We start from the raw sequence: 27,240 nt of genomic DNA on the forward strand, positions 1-27,240 counted from the left end.
TGTATATAGCTGCTCCAGAGTCAGTGATGTCATAGGTCTCTCCTCTGAGAGAATGATGTCATTTTTCAGATTCAGCTGGTCAATTTTGGAAAACAGTGATCGATTTTTACCCTGTTGTGTGGCTGATGCATTGAAACATGTTCCTATAGCATGTTCCTACACACAGTTGTCAGAGTGCAGTTTAAAGCTGTGGTAGGATGAACAACCAGGCTTCATATCAGTTAAAATTACAAGATGTGGCGATAAGAGATGCCATAGATGGAGGCTGTGTTCTGAAAGGCCTGTTGTTCTCTTACTTTTATTCTTATTTTCCTTACACTAAAGCCCTTTGAGAGTAACGTCATGGAATAGGTGACATTGCTGGCTTGGTCTGTCTGTTCTTACAGTCACAGCATTTTGTCATTGAGACAAAAGGTGTCTTTTATGTTAATGTTTCTTACGTCTTCATTCAGACTTCACAGAACATTTAAGGAGAGAGCTGAATGTTTGTGAGAGAGGGAGAATAGAAAGAGTGACAAATTAAGACTTGACCTGGACTTCGGCAACTAAACCCCTTCATCACCATCACTCCACCAGATCACATGGTCTCGGTCATTGTATTGGAATGTAACCCACAGCTGTTTTTCTTTCTCTCTCTTGTTGCTCAGACAAAATCTCTACAAGTGACAGACACACTTCAATAAGTCTGAAGCTAATTTCCACACCAATGCCATATCTAAATCTAAATGTAATCCTTCCTAAAAACTGGGGTTGCACTGCTACATTACATAAATATGTGATGCAGAAAGAACAATAGATGACAGTGATGTCTTTGTGGCATACATTTTCACACCTGTGTTTCTTCAAGCTTTATATTTTCATGTTCACAGAGCTGGTTTACAAAAAGTTCAAAGCACGACTGAACTTTGGCAAAAAAAAGAAAAAAATTACAACTGATCTGTACAATGTATATAAATATATAAAAGAATTTGACAGCGGAACATAGGTCTCACTAGTTGACAATGTACCACAGCTGTATGCTATTGTGGTGCACATGAATTCATCTGGAGTCGAGAGAGGCAGTATTTAAAGTCCTCCAGTGCAGCTGCTCCCACAGCAGCATGGAGAGTCACATGACCTCTGCATTTGGAGAGTACAGATAGTGCTCCATTGTCTGTCTGTTTTAAGTGGATTTCCCATGTTTGCTTTCATCTACTGAGTCTCTATGAGGGCTAGAGTTTATTGAACCTTAACACATTTTGGTACAGACCAAACTTTGTGTAGCACAGAATATGGAAAGCTGTTAAGTACTGAAAGTTGTTATCAGCTGCCTCTTCAGACTCATTATCTTATTTACTTATTCTTCAATCAGATTTATATTTCCTGATTTAAAGGAATAGTTTGGGAGTTTGGAAAAGTGCTCTCTTGCCCAGAGTTAGAGATGGTTGATCACTCTCATGTGGAGTGAGTGTGGAGGTAGAGCCAAGAAAATGTTTGCCTAGCTTAGCATAAAGACCGGAAGGAAGGGGAAACTGCTAGCCTGGTTCCATCCAAATTTCAATAATATGCCTATCAGCACCTCCAACTATTATCTATGATTCTGTTACATACCTTGAACAGTGACGTGCGGTGAGGTTCATGACTGGTGAGGCACTGACTCCTCTGGAGTCAGATGTAAAAATATATGAAGCCAAAATAGAAGCTTATGTTTCAATTTTGATCTCAATTGAAACATTTAGTTGTTTTAAAAGCTTTTAATTATGCTGTAATCAATTCCACACTGATAGCAAGAGGAACAAAAGAATATTTCATATTGGGTCAAATTCGATTTTTTTTTTTTTTATTTAAATTTTTTTGGGGGGGCTGATCTCTCTTTTTTTAATTAAAATTGAACACTATCGCCCTCTGCGTAGGAGAGCATGCAGCGACGTGCATTGCGCCAATGGAGCTCAGCGCTGCCACCTATCAGTGCAGCACAGTACTGTCTGCCTCACCAGGAGCATTTTCACTGCGCATTCATGGCCGATATAAAGAGAGAGAGAGAGAGAGAGAGAGCAACCAACTGCCTGCGTCAGTCAGTGTGTGTGGCACAGCGCCGTCAGAAGTGAGCCTCACCTCGCCCTTCTCCCATGTATTTGAACAGGAAATGCATAAATTTAGCGATTTTGGCCATAGAAATGTTGGAATCATACAGAAAACAAATTCATAGAACAGTCATGAGCTTAAGTCCAAATTTTCTCCTTTTACTGAATTTATAAACCACAGCAAGTTTTTTTTAATTATATTTTAACAGGTGAGGCACTGCCTCCGCTGACCGCACATCACTGACCTTGAAAAACAACAGTTTATCCCTCAGCAACGCTCCAGGAAGTCACTGTGCTCAGCTATTGTTCACAAAAACAGTTACAGCACATAGCTTTCTGTAAAGCTACAACTTCAGGCAGGACCACTCTAGTCTTTTTACTAAGCTAGTCTAATCACCTCCTGGCTCAAGCCATGAGAGTGAGATCAATTTTCTCTTCTACTCAGTCAGAACGTGAAGAAGCATATTTCCCACAGTGTCACACTATTCCTTCTCAAATCGTAACTTTGCTGATTCCAGACTGTATTTTATTAAAGTAAAGATCTCATATGGCTGTTTGTTATACAACATTTAGCATCTGATACGTTTGGCCTCATGTGAAACAAGAATTCTGTAGTATAATTAAAATCCTCAAAACAACAGTTTGAAAGACGTATCGTATCTGATAATGGAATGAAAGTCACTGGCTTTAGCATGGACAGATTTCGCCCATTTTCTGCTCACATGCATCGTTAATGATGTCTGTTCTGAAGTTCTAGGCAGGACTTTGACTTGTGGACAGTTTGACACCGTGCACTTTTCGCATGTGCCTCTTCATCAGCAGCCTTTCGGTGAATAGCTCATCACAGTTCCCACATTTGTACGGTCTCTCCTCTTTATGTTTGGCTAAAACATGTTTCCTCAGAGTGGAACCTCTGTTGAAAGATTTGCTGCAGATGTGACAGCTGAAAGGCTTCTCTCCTGTGTGGGTTCTTATATGTTCTGTCATGTGTCCTTTCAGTTTAAAACACTTTCCACAGAAGTGGCAGCTGTAGGGTCTCTCTCCTGTGTGTACTCTCATGTGGTTCTGCAGATTGCTCTGACATGGTATGCGTTTGCCACATATGTGACAGTCAAAGTTTCCCTTGCCATCATGCGACTTGCTTTCGTGCGTTTTGAGGTGCCATGTAAGCACACTTTTCTTGGTGAAGATGTAGTTACATATGTGGCAGCGGTATAAGGTAGTACTCGTCGTCTCTTCAGAGTGCTTTGGATCCTCTGCAGGGGCTTCCTTTGACTCCCTGCTCTCCTCTGCTGCTCTACAGTCTTCTAACTGCTGCACTGTTTTGATGAGTTCTTGCGTCAAGGCGTCCCCATCATCGCTGTCCTCTGCTGAAGGTTGCTCGTCGCTCCCGTTGATCCACAGTTCCTCTTTCTGCTCCTCCTGCTCCTCTTTAATCTGGGAGGGTCCGGGCTCCTCCTGGCACAGACCCGGGATCCAGTCCTGCTCTTTAGGGAGAATCTCCTCCATAGATATCGGTGAAGTTGACTGTTTGGCATCTGCAAGGATGGAAATGGAAATGCATTACCTGCAGTGCACATCAAAGTTTTCAGCGCCAAAGTAGTGCTCCCATCAATCCAATCCCATCAGAAATTTTACCTTTGAGATAGTTTTGATCAGCCGCCTCAGAGCCACATCACCTTCATGAAGGGACAAACCAGTCAGGAGTGGAAAACTGTTCTATGCAATGTGAAAGGGCTCAAACAAGGAACCAATTTCCTGTGAATGTATTACACCTGAACATAACAATGACAATCAAATAGAGTTTCGTTCAAAGAGTGAATTTAAAGGACGCGTGAATTGTATGTGGATACATGACGATGTGCTGCCTTGTAACCACCTTGTATCGTCCACACAAATTTGATTGCTGGAATGAGCAATCAGTGTTTATTCTCTCCAAACAGCCAAGCATTTTCAAATGACATGAATGCATCTTCACCTACATTTGATTCATTCCGCCTTGAGCCAGTTTGCATCTGTTCAACCACTTTTAGCTGGCATATTTATATGTTGTTAGCAAAACACAAGCTAGTTAGCAAATGCTGGTCAAAGCCTTCTATATTTAAACATGTCAGATCAGTAATTTAAACTTTTTCGTGTAGCACCTTAGCATACAGGTTAGTGCAACTGTGACGTATGAAATCACAATCCACTGCTGATGCCTTGTTTTAGAGCACAGCTGGTACACTGGCACATTAACAGTCGAACCTAACACACACGTTGGTACACATCGGCCAATAAGTAACAAGAAATTGTAGGACAGAAATGCTAAATCTATTTGACATAATTTAATGGTGTTGCCATATCTTGGTCCCAGTCTTTGAAAAAGAACTCCATCAATATAGCATTTGATTCCTATAGCTTTATCTTTTTATAAAAGTTTAAAAATCGACGCAGCAGACCCAATTTAATTTTTTTAAATTCCACTCATTATTTTTCCCTGTCAAAAACCTGGTGCCAACATTACCCACATTGCAATACTCAAAATTTGGGTTGGACATTCTGGCGTGTTATGCTAACAGCAGCTAATGTAGCCTCAAGCAGAGATGGAAAGCTACAGAGGTCCAGCAACTCCACACCCCCAGATTTTTCTCATTTCCAAACTTACAGTCTTCAGCCCCAACAGACACTGACTCAAGTGAACCAGGTCCCTCTGGAGACAACGAAGGCTTTCACATATGCAGTAGTACTCCCAACACCTGGAAACACACTTTCATGTGTTCCCCTTCACAGTCGCTTTATAACGTCTTGGAAAAAAAAAAAAAAAAAAAGTCCTTCATACATCTGATTACACTGACTGGTGTGACCAGACCATACCTGAAATGACACCCAACTGTGATGTTACAGTGTACTAACACCCTGGAGTACATGTCTACGGGAGCCTTCGTGAAAAATGTATTTGTGTTCATGTCAAAAAGTGCCATCTGCCAGCATGTGGCTTTAAACATTTTTATTTTGAAATCATGATTTTAAAACTACTGATCTCTACACACTGCTCATATGTACACAATGAAAAAAATGCAGCAAATGAACATGCACTGTAACTTAAATGGCACTGCAGCTTTCAAAACAGTACATCACAGTATAAGCCAATAGAAAGAAGAAAATAGAAGAAAATAAAAAGAAAAATTAGAAGAAAAAAAGTCACATATGAATTAAGGGCACAATAGTCTGTCACAAAGTTGAAAAACACAGCACGAAAAACTAATTATGAAAACTTAAACTCTAAACTAATAATGAAAGCTCTTGACATGCATTTTCTATGCATGTGTAGCTTTATACTATATTTATGTTAAAGGCCAGCAGTTGTTAACTAGAAAATTTCCTCTGGGGAAATTTGGCTACTGCCAGACTGTCTACATTATGATGAGATTCTTCAGAGATTTCAAACAATTAATACTAGTAAAATTAAGATATTATATACAACGAGTACACCTACAACAAACAACAATGTCAGTTTGTGCTGACATTGAGGGCATGTGTACCCTACCCTACCTGTGTGTGTGTGTGTGTGTGTGTGTGTGTGTGTGTGTGTGTGTGTGTGTGTGTGACTGATAAAGTTACCTGTGTGTTGGTGTTTGTGTGTGTATTTGTAAACATACACAGTTTACAAATACAAATACATATTTGTATTTATATTATTATATGGACTGTCAAATCAGATGACGGATACATGTCATTCGTGGAGGGGGAAAAAAAAGTCACGTGATGAGATCCACACACACACACTCTGACACAGGTGCACACATGCGCCCGCTCTCAGCGCAACAGACACACACGCCTTTGCACTGGTCTCACATTTGGGCTTATGCTGACAAAACGGTAGCTCCTATCAGAAAAAAACAGGCCGTCATCGCTGTAAGGACTTCCTGAACGATTTGGTGTGATTTCGGTGTTTCTACAGAAAATATTTTGTAGACACTTGCGAGTTTAAAACAGGGGTCCTGGGTCCTCTCAAAGCTGTAGGACAAGTAGCGAATCGAAATTTGACATGGAAGAGGAATAATGAAAAGAAAAAACACGCAGTATAACAATAGTGCTCGGTGCGATTGCCCCGTGGCCCTAACTATTCCCTTGAGTGTTTTTCTGTGTATCTCTACAGTGAAGTTGCATTAGCAGAGTGGATAACAAGTCCTAGCTTGGCGAAGCATATCAACTGCAACTTCAATAAACATACAATCGTAAAAATAAACCTCCAAAGACAGCAATCACCCCTATATTTGATTAAACAAAGGAGGTATGCTGATTAAGACTCAGTGTACTTTAACAGAAGTCAGCACTGCTCAGACGGAGTAGGTCACTTGATGCACCATCTTCATGTGCTGTTTGAACACAACGAGATGAGGAAAGCACTGGCTGCACTCCGTGCATCTGAAGGGCATGTTCTCCTTGTGTTTGATCCGGGCGTGTTTTCTCATGGCCGAAGATCTGTTGAAGCTTCTCCCGCAGATGTAGCAGGTGTAAGGCCTCTCCCCAGTGTGAGTCCTCAAATGTTCTTTCATATGGCCTTTCAGTTTGTACTTGTTACCACAAACGGGACAGGCAAATGGTTTCTCGCCGGTGTGAGCTCTCATGTGGCAGATCATTTGACTCCTTGTGTCTGTTACTCTGTCACAGACATAGCAGATGAATGATTTACCGGTGGTCTTTGGTGAAGGTTCTGTTAAATGGGCTGCAAGGTGTAATTTTAATTCTGTTTTTTTCAGAAATGGCTGACAGCAAACATAACAAAAATACGTGTTTTTCTTCTTTGCGTATGTTGGAGCTACTCCTATGGATGGAAACGGTTGCTCATCTGGTGATGGTGTCTGGTCTTCTACGTGCTCTCCGACTGTACTGACCTGAGTTATGCTGTCTGATGCTTCGTATTCGTCGTGCTCTCCAACTGTCACAACTTGCATTAGGTTGTCTGACATATCATCTTCTTCATGCTCTCCAACTGTGACAATTTGAGTCAGCGTGTCTGTAACGCTGCTGCATGGTGAATGTACAGGCGTCTGCATAGGCCTGGTCCAGGGTTCAGTCACTTCCTCTTTAATTGGCAGGATGACTGGCTCGTCTTTGACCTCAGTGGGAATACATCCCTCCTGTATCTGCTTCTCCTGAACACAAACCTCCTGTGTCGTTGTGGGCAAATCGATCTGCCTTGAATCTGTAACAGTGGATAGGAAAATGTTTTTGGTAGCAGCTAGAAAAATCACGTCTTTGATCACATATGAACTAGATGTTGGGAGACTTGAATGATCCCCAGTGGTGATGCTTGGCCTATCAGCTGCAGAAGTAAAATCTCTTGTGAACAGTGAACAAACACTTGAATAAAAATGCACTGAAAGCACACCAAACACTAGAAAACACAGCAGAGTACATGTTATGCCATCATTACTGCACATATACATTATGAGCTAATCATAATATAATCAGGCCTAAAAGCTGAGAACAGAACATGATGTTTTATGTTTAGACTTGTACCATTCAAAGCTTGTGGTTGGGACGATTTGAATTGTTGCTTTACACACAGCTAAGGGCAGTTATTGAAGCCAGGAACTGTAAGTAAGTGAGACTGCAAGTGTCGTGAGCTGGTGGAAGCTTTCCATATCAATCTATGCTTTACTAAGCGTTTGAATACTTGAGCTCTTTCTAATAACCACCTGAATTATTCCTAAATAGCGAGCAAAAGGTGAAAGACCTACACTCAAATGGTAAATATGAATTTACATCATGAAAGGAATCAAAGTGATTGCTACACAGGAAGTAGTAATCACATACCTGAGCAGGTAGGAGGGTACCTGCACAAATGGCTCCTTATTGTGATTGGGTAAAAATGCACCTAAATGCAACAGGAATTCTGCTTCTCCCTCTCAGTGTTGCACAATTACGCTGTAGTGAAAAATGTACATTTCACAGTAGGATTCAGCATGCTGACTGCTGTAGCACTGCCACAGCACAGGATGGATGGGTCAGGCATTTATTATACTGTACAACCAAACTGTACTGCTGCTGGTATGATAATGGTCATCATACTGATGGTTTGTATTAGGAATGGCTTTCCCAGATCACAAGAGAGCATCTGCATGTTGCTACCAGAAGTTTGACATGTACACACATGCATGGAGTTTGGAGTAGTTTTCAGAAACGAATCTTTTACAGCTAGGAACCGTCAGCACTGATCATACTCATGCTACGTCACATGGGATGGATTGGAAAGATGTCATTCAGATGGTTATAACACCATATCCATTAAATTTGGGTTTGATTACAGTGAATGACAGTATTTGGCTGATATGAGTTGTCCATATATGTTTGGTGATGGTGATGGTGTTGGCAGCTGACTGGTATGCTGTTTACTAGTCAGAAAGCCAAAATTGTGACACTAGCCTCATCTGGATGGGCCCTTCATCTTGATTCAAAATACAGTTTCCTGCTACTTCCATGCTTTTTGTAGTTTAGTTATGTTGGCTTGCAACCTAATCATGTTCTGTTGGTGAGAATGTATTCCAGCTTGTCAGCAGTGTTTTGTTCACAGACAATGAATCATCATCTCCCTTTAAGGTCATTCAGGTAAAAGATGATTCAATAGTGGGAACAAAGGACATTCATCACCCACCAGCATACATGCGCTCTCTTTCACCAAACTGTAAGCTGGGACACAGGAGAAGTGCTAAATTTATTAAAACTGGGCACTGTTTGGTGGATCAAATGTATGCCGAATCTACCAGTGTATCCTACAAAAATATATAGTCAAATACATACAGATGGGTGACAAATTAAAGGAAAATCCAACATAGTGTCTTAGTAAGATGTTGCACCAACACATGTTGCCTGGACAGCAGCATCAGTGCACCTTGGCATTGATTCTTCAACTCTCTGGAATTCTGCTGGAGAGCTGGAATGCCATTCTTCCAAAAGATATTCCCTCATTTGGTGTTCTGATGATGGTGATGAAGAGCACTGTCTGACACAGTGCAAAATCTCCCAGAGGGTTAGGGTTAGGGTAGAGGTCTGGTGACTGCAAAGGCCACAGAACATGATTCACATCATGTCCATAATCATCAAACCATTCAGTGACCCCTCCTCCTGCCATATGGATGTAGGCAGTGTCTCCCGGAAGAGACAACTCCCATCAGGATACAAATGTTTCATCAGAGGATAAAGGTGATCACTCACAACGACTCTGGATTGATTTGCAGTGACCCTTCCCTCTAAAGGGACGAGTGGACCTAAATCATGCCTGTAAAATGCCTCCCACAGCGTAACAGAGCCACCAGCTCCCCTCACTGCAGGGGTCAAGCTTTCCGGCCAGTACTGTTCTCATTGTACGCCACACACGCACTCTCTCACATGTCGAGAATATGGTGAAGGATGAATCATCTGGCTCTATCAACTTTTTTTCTACATCTCTGTAGACCCTGTAGGCCTCTGCACCGCTGAACTCTCAAATGTGCCTTCATCTTTGTAATGAGAGGTTTATGCACTGCAACCCTACTGTAATATCCCTCTGTGAACTGTCAACTTGCTGACTGTCTGCTCAAGCCTGCGTTGACATTCACAGTCACCTGAGGAAGAGTTGCTCATCTGTTCTTTACATATCGCACTAATGCAGGAGAATCATGGAATGTGCGCTGTCCACTACAGCTTCTATTTACTGATGTCCTTCCCATAGATCTAAACGCAGATGTCACTTAAGTCCCCTTTACTACTAAAACACTATCTGAGAAGTCTCTGTTCATCTCTGCTCAAACTCAGATCTTTTCTTGTTGCCATCAGAATCATCTGGGTCTGCTCAGCATCCGTACTCATGCCACAGAGCATCCTTTGATGTCACTGAATTAACTATACCATGCAGTGCACCTGTGAGGAAGCTTCTGCATTCCTTATGTTTGCCACCTTTTTTCTTTCATTTGTCACCCTCTGTGTGTATCCTGGACTGTAAAGTCGTTTTTACTAAGCATCATTTTGGCGTGTCCCTCTACACAAAGTAACCTCTTAAATCAGACTTGTGTTAAGATTAAGATTACCACAGATTAAGTAGTATTAAGTAGTAGTACTTGGTCGTACTGAATTGAACATTAATTTGTGTCTTAATACAATGAAAACTGTATTTTCCTTACAGAGCTTTCTATGGTTCCTCGCGTGAAGTGTAAATAAAGTTTTGTTTTGAAATTTGACCGGAAACGTGATTCTCGTTTAGCTTATTAGCTTGGAAGCAGTAGCTAAAATAATACGTAGACGCCTCACAGACTGACGCTGCCTATTGGAGCTTGTCACTGCCCGATTTCCGAAGCTGCCCGATTTGCAGTGTGGCCCGTGTACGCATGCGCGACCGTGCCGCCATCTTGTACGGCAACACCATTTAGACAAACTTCATTACGTCGCTGCCTTACTTAGCGCATAGAACTTTGTTCGCGCGAGCTTGCACTTAGAACTGCTAAAATATTACTCATTTGTAAGTAAAAGATTTATTTCTCTATTCAGCAAGACAATGCAAAGATTATGCACTAATGAAGGTTTTAACAACTATTTTAATAGTTTTAGTTTTAATATCTATTACTATTTATATAGTTATAGTTATTAAAACTAATTATATATATTTAAATATAAGTAAAAAAGAAACACGGTTAATAAAGGTTTTAAGAACTATTTTAATAGTTTTAGTTTTAATAATTATAACTATTTATATAGTTATAGTTATTAAAACTAAGTACATATATTTAAATGTAAGTAAAAAAGAAGCACGGCATGACAGCCATAAGTTTGTCTAAATAGCTTTGCCGTACAAGATGGCGGCACGGTCGCGCATGCGTACACGGGCCACACTGCAAATCGGGCAGCTTCGGAAATCGGGCAGTGACAGAGCTGACGTATCAGCGCGGTCGCCATCTTGGATGGGTCTCCCATGCGCCCCCAGTGCATTTAGGAAGTTGTATGCCCAACTACAATAATCAGAACTCCCCGATTTTTTTACCCGATTTTCACACGGTTTGGTACGGAAACGTATTGCTGCCACACCGAGGAAAAAAGGGGGCTCAGTATCACGTAAATACGTAAAAAGTTTATCGTTATAACAATATCTTTTCACGTTATTTCGTGATAAGATGTTTTCACGTTATAAGGAAAAATATAGAAAATATAGAATATCACTGGACATTTTTCCTTATAACGTGAAAACATCTTATCGCTAAATAACGTGATAATTGTTTTTCACGTTATAACGTGAAAATGTCATATCATGAAATAACGTGAAAAAGATACTGCTATAACAACAAACTTTTCACGTAATTACGCGATACTGAGCCACTTTTTTTTTCCTCGGTGTGGCAGCAATACGCTTCCGTACTACGGTTTGTTACAAACTGCAGAGATGTAGTTACGATACAGGACGCTGTCATACGTGATTTCATGCTGAAATGCTTTGTCTTTGTTAAAGAGCATAATACAGACATATGGTATGGCATATTAATAAATGTATAAATTAATTAATTTTAGATTTTAACAAAGAAATAGTTTGACTGTTCATTTGAATTTATTTCTCTCTCGCGCGCGCGCACGCACATAACACAAGAATTTCTTCATATTTTTGTTTTTGTGCGTCGAGTATATTTAAGGTAACTATCTCAGGCACATGCACGCGCGCGTGCGCGCACACAAAACACACACACAAAAACCAGACATCTTATATGACCTGTTGACATGCGTTTTAAACTTTGAGTAAGTTTTTTACTCAGTTGTGTTGGAATAGAACTTCACCAAAACAAGGAAGGTTTTTTTCTTTTTGGCCAACTCCAAACACACACACACACACACACACATACATACATACATACATCTTCTGGCCTGACATGTCTAAATTTAAACTGTTCACAGGCTTTAGGATGACAAAGACTCCACAATAGCCTGGACTGAAACTGCTGATGTCTGTGATATACACTGACTTTAACACATATACATACATATATTTATATGCTCTCTTTACGCTGACTTCTGTTGGCTCTGGTGCTAGCCTAGAGTGAGGAGATCCAACCAATATGGCGGCGACGCTGGATTACGCTCCAGCACGTAATGAGGCGTTTACGTATATTATGTCTGTGGTAGCTAACATGGCTCGCCGGTGTAGCTAAACGTGGTGAAATCAGGCTCCTTTACCCCCACGTGTGCGCTCTGATGTGCTTTAGTTCATGGCTGATCTAACGCTGAGGGCACCATCAGCTGAAAAGCGTACCTGCTCTGTGCAGTTTGATCTCTGGCTTGAACACCAAATCCAGCAGCCGCTGCAGCCGCTGGCTCTCCAGCTTGGCTCGGTACGCCTCCTCCTGATACTCAATTACTGTCTTTTCAACGAATCCATAAATTTCGACGGCAGCTGCGGTCAATCTCTCCGTCAGAAACACGTTGAATGACTGAAGCGTCGTGTGAGCCATCGTGCCGCTTGAGCGTCGTCTCCCCGTTTGCAGGCTGTGTGCGGTGCGCGGTGAGGGAGACCAGCCTGAGACAATGGAATAGTATCTCACAAGGGTCACACCACCACCTGCTGTCCTGGAGTGCGTATAACACGGTTCTAATCTCTCTAATCTAAACTGCAGGACCAGGCATTTTAAAGCCAAACCTCACATCAAATTTCACCTGACACCACTTTTTACATTACTACTATTAGACATACTTAAGAGTAAACTTGTAAGCCTGGACGGTGTCACAGATAAAGAACTCATAAGTTTATTCAGATTTTCACACATTCGGGGTATCAACTCAGGAGGGATGACTCTGTATATGCATGTTTCCTGCAGGTCCTTAAAATGATCAAACATGACCCTAAACAAATGTCAGCATGCTGACTGTATTTCATAAGGATATTTCTTTCCACTCCAACGTCAAGTGTCAGAACACATGAGATGATTTGTTGACTCTGTGTGACACCTGTACTGTCCACATACCTCATACACAGACTGAGAGCTTATTTTAGGTGAAACTGGTTTCACACGTTGTTCAGTTGTCATCCTTTCATGCTCTTTCTCTGCAGCTGTTGGTGAAGAATCTTCAGTTTGAGGATGGGAAGATGATCGCTGCAGCGCAGTACTTTCGCTCTGGGAGCAGTGCTGCTGTGGAGCTCACAGAGGAGGAGAAAACCTTCGCTGAACAGATGAGGGTGAGGCCTCCTCTCCAGCTAGTTCTAAGGAAGCTGTGAAATGTGTATTTGTCCACAAAAAAACATGTCCCACACTGACCTTTGACGTTTCCTCACAGGCAGTGTGGCAGAGTATTCTGACTAATGTCACACAGATTGAAGACTCCACTGATTTCTTCAAGTCTGGTGCTGCTTCTATGGATGTGGTCAGGTAATGAAAAGAGGATAAAAGATCTCCTTAGAATAAAATTCATTTCATTTGTCTTATTTGGTACACAAAAGTTAAATCAGACATTGAGTCAAATTTGATGGCAAAGCTTTGAGACTCAATGCTGGCAAAAGCTTATGTACATGCAGTTATGTACATGCAAGTTCATTGTGATATAATATTTCTCTGCCCATTGTGCAACAAGGACACTTTTTGTATTAATGAAATTGGTGCATGACACATCTACTAAAATATGACACATCTACTAAAATAAGAGCATAAAAATAACAATTTAAATATATATACACAAGTCTGTTATTGTTAGAAACACAGTACTGTTTTTCAGAAAGAAGTCCCAGTTGAGCGTTAATGTAACGCATAGAGTTATATTTATATCAGTCAGTGTGACAGAATGAGTCCGAGGTGGAATGTGAAGAGTGTCAGGGGGGGTTCCGGGCCTTGTTGGTAAGGCTGACAGCAGACGGGAAAAAACTGTTCTTGTGGCGTGAGGTTTTGGTCCTGATGGACCGCAGCCTTCTGCCAGAGGGGAGTGGCTCAAAGAGTTTGTGTCCGGGGTGAGAGGGATCAGCCACAATCTTTTCTGCACGCCTCTGGGTCCTGGAGGCGTACAGGTCCTGAAGAGATGGTAGATTGCAGCCAATCACCTTCTCTGCAGACCGAATGACACGCTGCAGTCTGCCCTTGTCCTTGGCGGTGGCAGCAGCGTACCAGATGGTGATGGAGGAGGTGAGGATGGACTCAATGATGGCTGTGTAGAAGTGCACCATCATTGTCTTTGGCAGGCTGAATTTCTTCAGCTGCCGTAGGAAGTACATCCTCTGCTGTGCTTTCCTGATGAGGGAGCTGATGTTCGGCTCCCACTTGAGGTCCTGGGAGATGATAGTTCCCAGGAAGCGGAAAGACTCCACAGTGTCAATAGTGGAGTCACAGAGGGTGATGGGGGCGGGTGAGGCTGAGTTCTTCCTGTAGTCCACAACCATCTCCACTGTCTTTAGAGCATTTAGCTCCAGGTTGTTCTGATTGCACCAGGTCACCAGATGGTCAACCTCCCACCTGTAGGCGGACTCGTCGCCATCAGAGATGAGTCCAATGAGGGTGGTGTCGTCCGCAAACTTCAGGAGCTTGACAGACTGGTGACTGGAGGTGCAGCTGTTCGTGTACAGGGAGAAGAGCAGAGGAGAAAGAACACAGCCCTGGGGGGATCCGGTGCTGATGGTCTTAGCGTCGGAGAGGTGTTTCCCCAGCTTCACGCACTGTTTCCTGTCAGACAGGAAGTCTGTGATCCACCTGCAGGTGGAGTCAGGCACGCTCAGCTGGGAGAGCTTCTCCTGAAGCAGAGTTGGGACGATGGTGTTGAAGGCAGAGCTGAAATCCACAAACAGGATCCTAGCGTAGGTTCCTGCAGAGTCCAGGTGCTGGAGGATGAAGTGGAGGGCCAAGTTGACTGCATCGTCTACAGACCTGTTGGCTCTGTAGGCAAACTGCAGGGGGTCCAGGAGAGGGTCAGTGATGTCTCTGATGTGTGAGAGCACAAGGCGCTCAAAGGACTTCATGACCACAGAGGTCAGGGCGACGGGTCTGAAGTCATTAAGTCCTGTGGTCCTTGGCTTCTTGGGAACAGGTATGATGGTTGAAGACTTGAAGCAGGCTGGCACGTGACATGTCTCCAGTGAGGTGTTAAAAATGTCTGTGAACACTGGGGACAGCTGATCAGCGCAGTGCTTCAAGGCAGATGGGGAGACAGAATCCGGTCCAGCTGCTTTCCGGGGGTTCTGTCTCCTGAAGAGTCTGTTGACATCCCTTTCATGGATGGAAAGAGTCGTCACTGAGGTGGGTGGGGAGGGGGAGGGGGGGGCCTTTAAGGTGGGCATTGGTGGAGGTGACTGGAGCTGGAGCTGTTCAGAGGTGTCGTGGGGGATGGTTGCTGGACTGTCCCTTTGTCTTTCAAAGCGGCAGTAGAACTGGTTCAGGTCGTTGGCTAGGCGTCGATCGTTGATGGAGTGGGGGGCTTTAGGCTTGAAGTTAGTGATCTGCCTGAGCCCTTTCCAGACAGGGTTAGGGTTAGGGTTAGAAGAAAAAAAGAAGTATAGCAAAACCCACTAGACAATTTAATCTGGGGAAATTTTGAAAGGGCCACAGGGGCTACTGCCGGAGTGTGTACATTATGATGAGATTCTTCAGAGATTCAAAACAATGAATACCAGTAACATTATGATATTATATACAAGGAGCACACCTACAACAAACGTTCCTTTTTCAAGTATTTATTCATACAGCAACATATTCCCTTTCAACCTCGAATGTGTGGGAGTGTGGGAGAGGAGTGCTCAGAGAGGAACTGAGGTTCAGAGGTTGCCACGGCAACTTGAGGTGGTTGCCACTGACGATAGGGGCCCCCCACACACTGACACAGGTGCACACGCACATGCGCGCGCTCTCAGCGCAACAGACACACACGCATTAAGACGGAGAAAAAGAGCCATTTTCTGCCTCTGCGCTGGTCTCACATTTGGGCTTATGCTGACAAAACGGTAGCTCCTATCAGAAAAAAACAGACCGCCATTCCTGAACGATTTGGTGTGATTTCGGTGTTTCTATAGAAAATATTTTGTCGACATGTGCGAGTTAAAAACAGGGGTCCGTTCTGCTTCTCTCAGAAAATCTTTGTATTGGTGTCAATGAGGAGCAGAGACAGACGTGGCCGCGCTTAGAGGCTGCTAATTCATGTAGAGTGTAAATTTTGGTTGGGAGGAGTGTTGAAAGAGACAAAATCTGGAATTTTTTAGGCTCTCTCCCACTCTGACCGATGATGTCACGCACTCTGCCATGAACATTACATGCAATACACACCCATTATAATCTCAAAATTTCTCCAAAAATGATCATGGTCATTGAACAGTGATTGGTCAAAAATTATATGACCTGGGGCGCCCCTATAGCTCAGCAGGGAAGGTGTGCGCCCCATATATTGAGGCTGTCAGTCCTCTGCAGTGTTCGACTGCTGCCTGCGGCTGCGTGTCGTCCCCTCTCTCTACCCCCTTTCCTGTCATGCCTTCCAGCTGTCTCTATCATAAAGGCTTAAAAAGCCCCCAAAAAAATAATAAAAAAAAGAATATATATGACCTATCCAAACGTGGAATAATACACCAATACACAAGACTTGTGTCTACAGTTTGAAGTTCAAATGGAGTTTCTAGGTGAAAGTATGTCGGAGCTGTAGACAGCAGTAGGCAGAACGATAAGTGTTCGTTTTTTGACCTCCTCCCATTCATTCTCTATGAGAAATTTTTGAGAAATTCACAGTTTTTCGGAACTTAACGTCGCAAAAAATTCACCCTATTGCCCCGTGGCCTTAATAATAAAAAGAAAAAACGCACAGTATAACAATAGGGCTCGGGGTTTGCCCCGTGGCCCTAATAAACACTTCAAGACATGAAAACTGCAGCATAATCCACTTCACATACATCTTTAGCCTTACACACAGCATGGCTTTAGACATGGCGATGTGGCGGTCTGTCAGTTGGTTCAGGCTGAATTAACAGCTACTGGATGTCTTGCAATGGGATTTTAAAGATTTTCATGGTCACCAGAAGATGAATCCTAGTGGCTGGTGACGCCGTGACTTTGACAGTGACACACTGACAGTGGTGTGTGCCATGAAACTAGTCACAGATTTGGCAACCAGCACCAACACCAGCAGGTTAAATACCTCAACATCTACCAGATGGACTGGCACATGAGAACCACCGATGTCTGTCCAAAGTTTTCCAGAGAATGTACACGACTGAGTTTGACATCCATTGAAGTAACTAAAAAACTACTGTTGGGTGGATTACAATGAAATTTTTGGTCCAGATATTTATGCTCCTCTGAGGAGGGGTTTTAATAACTCTCCTGATCTTTTGTCCAGCAACATCATCAGGTCAAAATTTATTTTTGTCCAAATCTTTGATTTTTTGACCAAATACTTGCAAAACTAACGACAATCCCTTTGGAGGTTGTGTTTATTGCTAATTAGAAAATGTTTACATGCTACAGAAATGGTAAAGATTTTATATTCATTGCGAGCATGTTGGCGTGCTGATGGGAGCGTTTAGCTCAAAGCAGGTACAGCCTCACAGAGCTGCTAGCATGGCTATAGACTCTTAGTCTTGTTATTACCAGTGAACAGGCTTTATTAGGGTTGAATACATCACAACAATAATAACGGGTTTGTCTACTTCTGATTCATTCCTCTCACCTGCTGTCACTGTCTTCAGGCTTGTGGAGGAGGTGAAGCTTCGGGCCAGTAGCTGTCAGCTGCAGAACGAGGATGTTTACATGAACACCACCTTCCAGGATTTCATCCAGATGTGCGTCAGAAAGCTCCGAGGGGAGGACGATGAAGAGGAGCTGGTTGTTGACTATGTGAGTGCAATTGGCGGTGTTTAATTTCCGAGAACTGCTGTGACTGGCCCAGAGAAGACAACATGTTGACTGTTGTCTTGTACACTGTTTAATTCCTCAGGTAGAGAAGAACATCAACAACATGACCATAAAGATGCCTCATCAGCTGTTCATTAATGGAGAGTTTATTGACGCAGAAGGAGGAAAGACCTATAAGACCATCAACCCCACTGACGGCACGGTAAGGATCAAGAGACAGACAGAGAATGAAGACTACTGGAAAATTGCTTTTATCGTAGGAGTTCTATCACAAGCAAAGTATTCAGTACACTCTGTCATTCATTAAACACCATCTTCAAATTTTCAAGGCCAACAGCTCAACAATAAAAGGTTATTGTTTTAATGTCTGCTCAGCTAGAAAACCAGCACTGGTGACTGTGACTGTTCACAGGTTCACATTAGATATCAGTGCTCATTAGAATGTTTGTCAGCCAGTCGTAGTCTCCATCAGCAGTATCCACAATTTTAAAAAGAAAAATCCTTGTCCCTAGTATTATTGTAACTCTACCTGACTGATCCAATGCTTGCTCTGTGATTCTATGTCCTGACTTAAATTGGTCTGTCTGTCCTGCAGGCCATCTGTGACGTGTCTCTGGCCCAGATAAGCGATGTGGACAAGGCAGTGGCTGCTGCTAAGGAGGCCTTTGAAGAGGGAGAGTGGGGCAAGATGAACCCCAGAGACAGAGGCAGACTCATCTACAAGTCAGTGCACTTGCTCTTACTAAACTGAACTCTGGTAGTACTTATTTTGAGCTTTAAACTCTTAATGCAACAGGCACCTGCAGTATTCACTATTAGCCCCAATGTAAGCGATGCAGCAATGTGTTGTGGTCATTCTGTGTTATTGGACAAAGAAAAAATTATTTCATCTTAGACTCAATCCCAAGTGCCATGATGTCAGCGATCCTGTGTCTTCCCCACCTGCAGGCTGGCTGACCTCATGGAAGAGCACCAGGAGGAGCTGGCCACCATTGAAGCCATCGACTCAGGAGCTGTTTACACTCTGGCCCTAAAGACTCATGTAGGCATGTCCATCCAGACATTCCGCTACTTCGCTGGCTGGTGTGACAAGATCCAAGTAAGACAGCCGCTTTTAAAGTCCTGAATCCAATGTCACTCATAAAACCAGAACACTAGCACCAAATGATAGCAGTATATGACTAATCAGCAGCAGAATATGGATAAATACATGTAGAAAAAATGTGTTGTCTTTTCACAGGGCAGCACCATCCCCATCAACCAGGCCAGGCCCAATCGTAACCTCACCTTCACCAAGAAGGAACCAATAGGGTGAGAGATGGATGAGTAGATTTTTGAGGGACTTCATGTTTGTATGATTAAAGACACATACACACACACACACACACACACACACACACATTTTTAGGAGCTGTGAGCTCTGCCCACTGCTCCTAAAAATGTAGGTGGGTCAGTTTCACAGGATGCCTCTGTCCATGCACATCAGTAAAGAGTAATATATATCACTCACCACTAGTTTTTATGTCCTAAGTAAATAAATGTTGATCAGAAGCAAAAAAAAAAAAAAATAGCCTATTCAACACCTTAAATATATGAGCCTTGAATCACAAATCAAATCAAATCAAATCAAACTTTATTTATATAGCACTTTTCATACATAGTGCAACACAAAGTGCTTTACAAGAGTTAAAAACAATATAAATAAAAACAGAATAACACAGAGCCATTCCAGTGTTTTTTTTTCAGTATTGCATCAATAAATAAAATAGAGTCGCACTCATGTCAAAATCCTCTTCTCAGAGTGTGTGCCATTGTGATTCCCTGGAACTACCCTCTGATGATGCTGGCCTGGAAGACGGCAGCCTGCCTGGCAGCTGGAAACACAGTGGTCCTCAAACCAGCTCAGGTCAGCCTGCACACCAGCAGACAGGCTCTTTCCATACAACATGAAGTGAAAATGGCTGTGCCGTTTGTGTTGACAATATTGAGTGGATGAAAACAAGGCTAAGCATGTACATCCATGGTACCCGCTCTGTGTCGTGGCTAACATGCTGATTTTAGCAGCATGTCAGTGTTAACGTGGTCTTAGTTTTCACATTTAAAAGTGCTATAATTTGCTAATTATCACTAAACACAAAGTGCATCTGACGCTGATGGGAACGTCATTAGTTTTGCAGGTATTTTGTTATAAACCAAAATATTGGACACCTCGAAATTTTGGCTAGATGTTGGCTCTACATGAAAAGTCAGAGGATCATCAAAGTTATTACAATTCATCCCGAGTGGGCATGTGCCAAATGTCATGGCAATCCGTCCAATATTTCGACATTTCACTCAAAACCATAAATGTGGACCTTGGGGTGAAGTCTGGGTATCACCAGTCATTATCAAGTCATTAGGATTCATCGTCTGGTAACCATGAATGTCTGAACCAAATCTTCTGCTGAATTATCTAGTAGCTGTTGAGATATTTCAAAGGCTAGTGATAAAGGTAAAATCAGAAGATGACCAGATTGATTAGGTTTCATCCTCTGGGGAACATGAACATCTGTACAGAATATCATGGCAGTACATCCAATGGTTGTTGGGATATTTCAGTCTGAACCAAAGCAATGGACTGGCTGACAGACCAACATTGCCATCCCAGGAGCCCTGCTGCTACTATATCTAAAAACAAGTCATATGTTTCCAGGTGACTCCACTGACCGCACTAAAATTTGCGGAGTTGGCAGCAAGGGCGGGGCTGCCCAAAGGCGTCATTAATATTCTGCCTGGATCGGGTAAGTGGGCTTTGTCGTCAAGCATCGTATTAGCCTGAGGTGGACTAACAGAGCTTTATGAGCTGTTATTAAAGTCATCCTTCTCTCCAGGTGCTCTGGTGGGTCAGCGTCTGTCTGACCATCCTGATGTCCGTAAACTGGGCTTCACAGGCTCCACTGAAATTGGTAAACACATCATGAAGAGGTGAGAGGTGGAGCACATTTACAAAACTCTAAACACAGTGTAACATTAGTGCTCACCTTTGTGTCCCCGTGTCCTCCTCCATCTAAAGCTGTGCAGTCAGTAACGTGAAGAAAGTTTCTCTGGAGCTTGGAGGAAAATCTCCTCTCATCATCTTCAGCGACTGTGACATGGACAAGGCTGTGCGCATGGTAAGGTCATTCATAGGATCGTAGTTTTAGGTCATTTTTCACACCTTTAAATACTTGCAGAGGCAAAACCACTGTGTTCTATGTTTTTCAGGGCATGAGTTCAGTCTTCTTCAACAAGGGAGAGAACTGCATTGCAGCTGGCAGACTGTTTGTTGAAGACACTATTCATGACCAGTTTGTGAAGAGAGTGGTATGTGTGTTTTTATCTCACACTGCTGATGCTTCTCAATTCAGATTTATCCACTCTAGGGATTCATATTTTTCCTGAAAATTAGACATTTTCTAACTCGGGAACAGAAGCATACTATCCTGGAAATTCCACCAGCTCTACTTGTTTTTAAGGTATAACTTCTGCTTCAGTCATGATGCACTGGTCATATTTCAAGCAACACTAAATGCAGCAAGGAGAAGTATGCACAAACCTATGAGTTCCCAACCTTTAGTTATTTTTTGCTGGCATTAATAGTTATTACGGCAAAAGAAGGCTATTTATGTTAATCAACATTAGAATGAATACAGTGAGCGCATGTCAACATACAGCTGAATGTGTTCATTAATTACAATACACAAACAATACACGCACACGGTCATTACTGAAATGAAGGATTTTTGATCACAAAATCCTTTGCATGTAGACTTTAGTGAGGTTTCTGAGCCTACAGTATGTAGCTCTGGTTGTTTTATTTGGATGCCTTTTCTCTCAGGTTGAGGAGGTCAAGAAGATGAAGATCGGTGATCCACTGGACCGCTCCACAGACCACGGCCCTCAGAACCACAAAGCCCACCTAGACAAACTGGTGGAGTTTTGTCAGACTGGCGTCAAGGAGAGAGCCACTCTGGTCTGTGGTGGCAAACAGTTGCAGCGACCAGGTAAGGCAATGTTATCAAGTCTCAGACCTCAGCCACTGTGTGGTCCACCTCTGATTTGACGGATGATGCAGTTTTACTTGTTACACCTCTGCCTCCAGGTTTTTTTTTTGAACCCACCGTGTTCACTGATGTACAAGACGACATGTACATCGCTAAAGAGGAGTCCTTTGGCCCCGTCATGATCATTTCCAAGTTCAAGGGCAGGTAAGACTAACTGAAGATACTTCACGCCTCAAAATGACTCATGTACCCCTTTTTGTCGTTTTGACCACAGCTCTCAAAGATTTGCACCGCATCACAGGACATCCTCTGTCTCGTCTTCTCTTCTTCTTCTTGTCTTCTCCTGTCTGTCTCCGTCCCTCAGCGAGGTGGATGAAGTCCTGAGAAGGGCCAATGCTACAGAGTATGGCCTGGCATCAGGTGTTTTCACACGGGACATCAGCAAAGCCCTGTACGTCAGTGAAAGGCTCAACGCCGGCACAGTTTTTGTCAACACCTACAACAAGACTGATGTGGCCTCGCCTTTTGGAGGCTTCAAACAGTCTGGTTTTGGCAAAGACCTGGGTAAGAAAAGTGCTGCTGTCACTGTGCAGCTGTGATTCTGTTATTCATGCATTTTAATACAATTAACATTGCAATTAAATTTAGGAAATACAGATACATTTGGGACAAGGTTGCAGTTACAGAATAGTCAAACGTTTTGGAAAAGATGATAATGAAGAGAAGTTCAAGCACTTAAATGTCTGCATGCTAACTATGTAGTTAGTTTAGTTTACCTATATGTAGCTTACATTAGCTTAGCAATAAGACTGTTAACAGGGATGTTCAAAGGAAACTAAATCTGCCTGCCAGCATCTCTAAAGCTCACTAATTGACATGTCTCATTTGTCGAATCTGTATTAAAGCAGAACAAGTTGAAACCTGATATATGGAGAGTTTCAGGGACCTTTTCATCTCAGAAAAAGAACACAGATAAGCATGCTGCTCAAAATGTTGAACTAGTTCTCCAAAGTGGTAAGAGAGAGAGATATCACAGAACATAAAGTAAATATATAAATGTTATTTCAGCAGCTAGTCTAGTATATTTATGTTCATAATGCGAAAATTCAATAAAACTAATAAAGCACCTGAGCTTGATTGAGACCATGTATTTGTGTGAGATCAGTCAAGTGTGTTACAAACTCAACACGTTTACTGTCCTGATGAGCACTTGGTATTGTGTATTACGACAGACCCACTATTGGGGAAATGTCACTTGCTGTGCATGAGAACTTTTTCAAGGGACAACAGATGCGAAACATTTATTTGACTGGCAAAACACACACGGTAGTAACACAGTTTTGTTACTAAGGTTTAAACTGCATTTGAAGTCAGTGGAAGTTTGGATTGTATTATAGTCCCAGTAGCTTCATTGAATCCAAGGTTCCATTCATCTTGTTGTTGCTGATGTTTTGAAACTCAGCTGTTAACCGTGTTGAGTTTCAAACATCAGCCTATGTCGTCCATGTTTCCCTAAAGGTTCACATCCTGCTGCAGAATTTGGACGAAGTACTCAAGTTTGTGGTGATTAACATCGATACTTACTGTCAGTGTCTCTGTCACTCCAACAGGACAAGAGGCTCTCAACGAATACCTGAAGACAAAGGCAGTGACCATCGAGTATTAAGTCAAATCACAGGAGAAAGAAGCAGTGAGGCATCAGCTGCCTGCGGCAGAGACAGCAGTGTGTGTTTGGACACTGACACGGGGAAGAAATGCGGAGAGATGCGCAGCGTCATGTGGATGGTGGAATGATGTCATCTCACTCATCTCAGAAATCAACTCAGACCTGTAGTCATGTCACAAAAGCTGTTCTGTCGTTATCAACCACTGACTGTAATATGTATGCGCCTTAACATGCTCATTGATCACATTAACATGTTAAATTTATCTAACACGTGAATGTTCAGTCCTCTAATTCACACCTCTGAGCCATTTTGTAATGAGTATTGTCTTAAACTATGCAAATGATGTATGTTTTTAGGTAGCCCAAGTGACTTCTGCAATTGTTTTGTAATCAATGTGATTGAGTTACAAAATAGGAAAATGTTTATTTAGATGGCATTCATTTCTAATATTGCTTACATTAGGCTAGAAAAGCCAAAATAAATGTAACATGTCTAATAATAATTTATGGTTATCAATGAAAACTGCTGAGCACCTCACTGCTGTGGACCCCCCTGTTCCTGATCTTTTTGTACATTTGATACTTTGATTTACTTCATGATGCCATTTGGATAAACTGTGTACTGTTAGGCAGTAACAGAAGTAGTATGCACACATGCAGGTATGCAGATCTGGAGACATTTTATTGTTCAAAGTGAGGATTATTCTTCACGGTTTCTCACCCCTCCAAGTGAGCAGTAATGTATTGCTGATTGCTGCCCCTCTCATGTCAGTGTACTAATGGCTGATTTGGAAAAAACAACAGAGCCAGCTGATAACCAGCGTCTTGATTCATTTATCTGTTGCTTTTGAAAAAAAGCTCATAAATTTTAAAAGCTTATAATGCCTATAAAGCTTAAAGTTGCAATAGTAAGTGCTGCATGTTGTAATGATGATAATCTCCCCAGCTTTAGGTCTTTAGGATGGTGAAGGAGTGAGCAGAACACAAATAAACATAATAATTGGCAAATGTGTTAGTGAAACATCTCAATAAAAAGAAACTGGCCTGCTCACACAGAGGCATCAAGTATAAAACACTTGAAATGGTGTATTTCAGCTTCTGCTGAAACACACCACAGATCTCCTGTCAGACCTTAATGGGTGACCACTGAGTGACACTGCATCTGAGAAAACCCACATTCATGTTTTCATGTGATGCACATAAGTGTTCATAGCTTCAAATTACCAAATCCTTGATGTCATAGAGTGGTGTAACATTCTGCCAGTAATATGAATTACAAACCTCACAGTGGCATTCCACATCTTCTTTGAATGGACCTGCAAGTGTTTCATCTTGTCTTTGATATATAACAGTCACTACTACAGTACAACACTCTGCCACATGCATTGACACAGCCTTCACATGTGTATGGCTTCTCTACTGAGTGGGTCCTCATGTTTTCTCAGACACTCACTTTGTGCAAATCTTACACATATGTGTGTATGTAGATGCCCACTAAATATATACTGTAGATATATGTGTGTGTGTGTGTGTGTGTGTGTGTGTGTTGATCTGTCAAGTAAGCAGTTTGAGTATGGGGGAGCTGTGAGTTTATAGTCATGTGAACACCTTAAAATTGACTACCAATCAACCTTAAAAAGTCTACTCCAACTCCATCTGCTGATCCTGCACTCATCCTGCTCCAGCCTCTCTTCCACATTGAGCCAGGACTAGACTTGTACCTCTGGTTCTGAGGATCCACTAGATCTGTCTGCTCCTAGTGTTCTCTGTTTTCTTTTCCCTAGCGTATTGTGTCTGTCTGTCTGTTCCCCTGTCTGTCTCAGCTGGATGTTTCCCGGCACCCAGCTGGCCCCACCTCTTCAGCAGCGCACCTGGAGTGCATGAGCCTGATTAGGGCTCAGTATTTAAGGAAGATGCTGAGCCAGAATGGTCGCCGGGGCAGACAAGCAATGTTTAGTGGATATCTACAGAGCACTTATGAGGTCATGGAGTGTATGGAGCAGCAGCCAAGACAGCACTACAGAAAGTAGACAGATTACAGTACAGAGCGCTTCATATATGCGCTGGAGTCATAAGAACAACCCCCATAAATGCAGAATTTATAGAAGCAGGGGAGACACGCCTGGAGCTAAGGAGAGAAAAGCTGGCATTAGCTTACTGGATAAAACTAAAGGGAAGTGAGGAAGAAAACCCTGCAACAAAAACTATACAGAGATGCTGGGAATACTCCAGAATCCAGAGACATGGGTTTGGATGGTCAGAGGAAGAAATGAAGATTCAACATAGTTTGTTAAGACTTCACAGGGCCGGTGTTGATGTTAATTTTTCTTGGGTCCCAGCACATGAGGGAGTAAAAGGTAACGAGATGGCTGATAAACTTGCAAAAGAGGCCCTGAAAAAGGAAATATCAGTACCAGTTCAACTTGGAAAAGGAGAAGGAAAAGCACTGATCAGACAGAAAGGAATGGAAATATGGCAGACGATGTGGGAGGATGACCTGAAAGGAAGGGCATTTCACAAAATTCAAAAATCAGTCATAACAAGGTATTTCAAAGAAAGGAACAGAAGAGATGAAATTATTATAACAAGACTCAGGGTGGGACACACGGGACTGAGTGACACAACGTTTACCCTGGGGAAAAGAAATAATGACAGGAGTGAGAGATGTGGAATAAAGGTAAATGTTGAACATGTAATATTACACTGTGCCAAGTATGTAACAGAGAGAGAGGCTTCAAGAAAAGGTCCGAGAGGCAGGACAGGAATGGAATGTTGAAGGAATACTGGGAACAGAAGGAGAGGAAATAAGAGACGTCAGGAGGGCACTCTTTACTTATTTAGGTAACACAAGGCTGGCAGGCAGAATATAAGGTTTTGTTATTGTTTTTTTTTCTTTACGGTGCCACTTAACCACCCACCTTTAGAATATAAGTAATTGACATGATGTTGCACACTCTTGTACAGTAGGTGGCGGTATGCACCTTTCAGCTGTTTACAATCCGCCAAAAATCTGAGAGAAGAAGAAGAAGAAGAAGAAGAAGAAGAAGAAGAAGAAGAAGAAGAAAAGAGTAGTAGTAGTAGTAGTAGTAGTAGTAGTAGTAGTAGTAGTAGTAGTAGTAGTAGTAGTAGTAGTAGTAGTAGTAGTAGTAGTGGCCGCATTATCCTGATCTCTTCCATGAGTTATCCAGAACCGAGCCCAGTCAGTACTTCCAGTCTCTGCCTAGTTGCGATTTGGTGCTTTTTCCCCTTGCCTCACTTGTGCTTTTTCTATTTGCAGTGCCTACCAGCCACGTGCAGCCTTTGCCCAGCCTCAGCCTCCCATGTGGGGAAATTGTTTGTTCCACTCGTCGAGTGTGCCTTTTGTTCCTCTCTTCACTCGTTGAGTGCGCTTTTTGTTTTTCGTTCCCACTCCTTATGAGTGCGTTTTTTGTTGTCTTTGTTGTTAATAAATTGGTTTTCTTTTCCTACTTTTGTCTCCTGGTCTAAACATTGAGTCCAGTCACTGCTATATTTGGGCCAAGCCTAACACTGGTCACCATATCTGGCCACTCCTGTGTGCATTAGCACTGCCTGTCTGCTCTTGCATGTAATCACACAGAGTCTCTTGGTAAGTACACGCTTCAGTATAATTGGCTGTGTTCAAAAATATTTTTTACTTCATTCTTTTAATGTAATGTCTT

General features: G+C 42.4%; 2 protein-coding genes across 5 annotated transcripts in view; one reads left to right on the forward strand and one right to left on the reverse strand.

Annotated features, from left to right (window-relative positions):
* aldh1l1 (aldehyde dehydrogenase 1 family, member L1) overlaps positions 1 to 24,098 on the forward strand; it is a 32,437-nt gene extending 8,339 nt beyond the window's left edge. Inside the window, exons 8-23 of the mRNA XM_076750497.1 lie at positions 13,114 to 13,239; positions 13,338 to 13,429; positions 17,707 to 17,854; positions 17,955 to 18,074; positions 18,468 to 18,595; positions 18,821 to 18,971; positions 19,113 to 19,183; positions 19,673 to 19,778; positions 20,565 to 20,652; positions 20,743 to 20,836; positions 20,925 to 21,024; positions 21,116 to 21,214; positions 21,729 to 21,894; positions 21,993 to 22,098; positions 22,259 to 22,458; positions 23,505 to 24,098. Coding sequence (XP_076606612.1) covers positions 13,114 to 13,239; positions 13,338 to 13,429; positions 17,707 to 17,854; positions 17,955 to 18,074; positions 18,468 to 18,595; positions 18,821 to 18,971; positions 19,113 to 19,183; positions 19,673 to 19,778; positions 20,565 to 20,652; positions 20,743 to 20,836; positions 20,925 to 21,024; positions 21,116 to 21,214; positions 21,729 to 21,894; positions 21,993 to 22,098; positions 22,259 to 22,458; positions 23,505 to 23,560 — 1,851 coding nt within the window. The 3' untranslated portion in view covers positions 23,561 to 24,098. The remainder of the gene's footprint in view (positions 1 to 13,113; positions 13,240 to 13,337; positions 13,430 to 17,706; positions 17,855 to 17,954; positions 18,075 to 18,467; positions 18,596 to 18,820; positions 18,972 to 19,112; positions 19,184 to 19,672; positions 19,779 to 20,564; positions 20,653 to 20,742; positions 20,837 to 20,924; positions 21,025 to 21,115; positions 21,215 to 21,728; positions 21,895 to 21,992; positions 22,099 to 22,258; positions 22,459 to 23,504) is intronic.
* On the reverse strand, positions 15 to 12,591 carry LOC143332740 (uncharacterized). Of its 4 annotated transcripts, none has more exons than XR_013078239.1 (3): positions 12,319 to 12,591; positions 3,702 to 7,254; positions 15 to 3,601 (listed from the first exon to the last, which is right to left on the reverse strand). XR_013078239.1 is itself a non-coding variant. In XM_076750530.1 (3 exons), the coding sequence occupies exons 1-3, from the start codon at positions 12,515 to 12,517 to the stop codon at positions 3,404 to 3,406; spliced, it is 708 nt and encodes a 235-aa protein (XP_076606645.1). In that variant the 5' UTR covers positions 12,518 to 12,570; the 3' UTR covers positions 15 to 3,403. The 4 variants fall into 4 exon arrangements, 3 of the variants coding, with proteins under 3 accessions (XP_076606645.1, XP_076606637.1, XP_076606630.1); XM_076750530.1 differs by having other exon boundaries at positions 6,944 to 7,254; positions 12,319 to 12,570; XM_076750522.1 differs by lacking the exon at positions 3,702 to 7,254.
* Positions 24,099 to 27,240: the final 3,142 nt, after the last annotated feature.

This window comes from Chaetodon auriga, chromosome 2, assembly GCF_051107435.1.
Source record: "Chaetodon auriga isolate fChaAug3 chromosome 2, fChaAug3.hap1, whole genome shotgun sequence".
Lineage (NCBI taxonomy): Eukaryota > Metazoa > Chordata > Actinopteri > Chaetodontiformes > Chaetodontidae > Chaetodon > Chaetodon auriga.

Excerpts from the sequence above, each read along its gene's own strand:
- LOC143332740 (XM_076750515.1), bottom strand. The coding sequence starts at position 12,517 with ATGGCTCACACGACGCTTCAGTCATTCAACGTGTTTCTGACGGAGAGA. Across the intron at positions 7,255-12,318 it reads GATCAAACTGCACAGAGCAG|ATTCAAGGCAGATCGATTTG; the intron begins GTACGCTTTTCA and ends CCACTGTTACAG.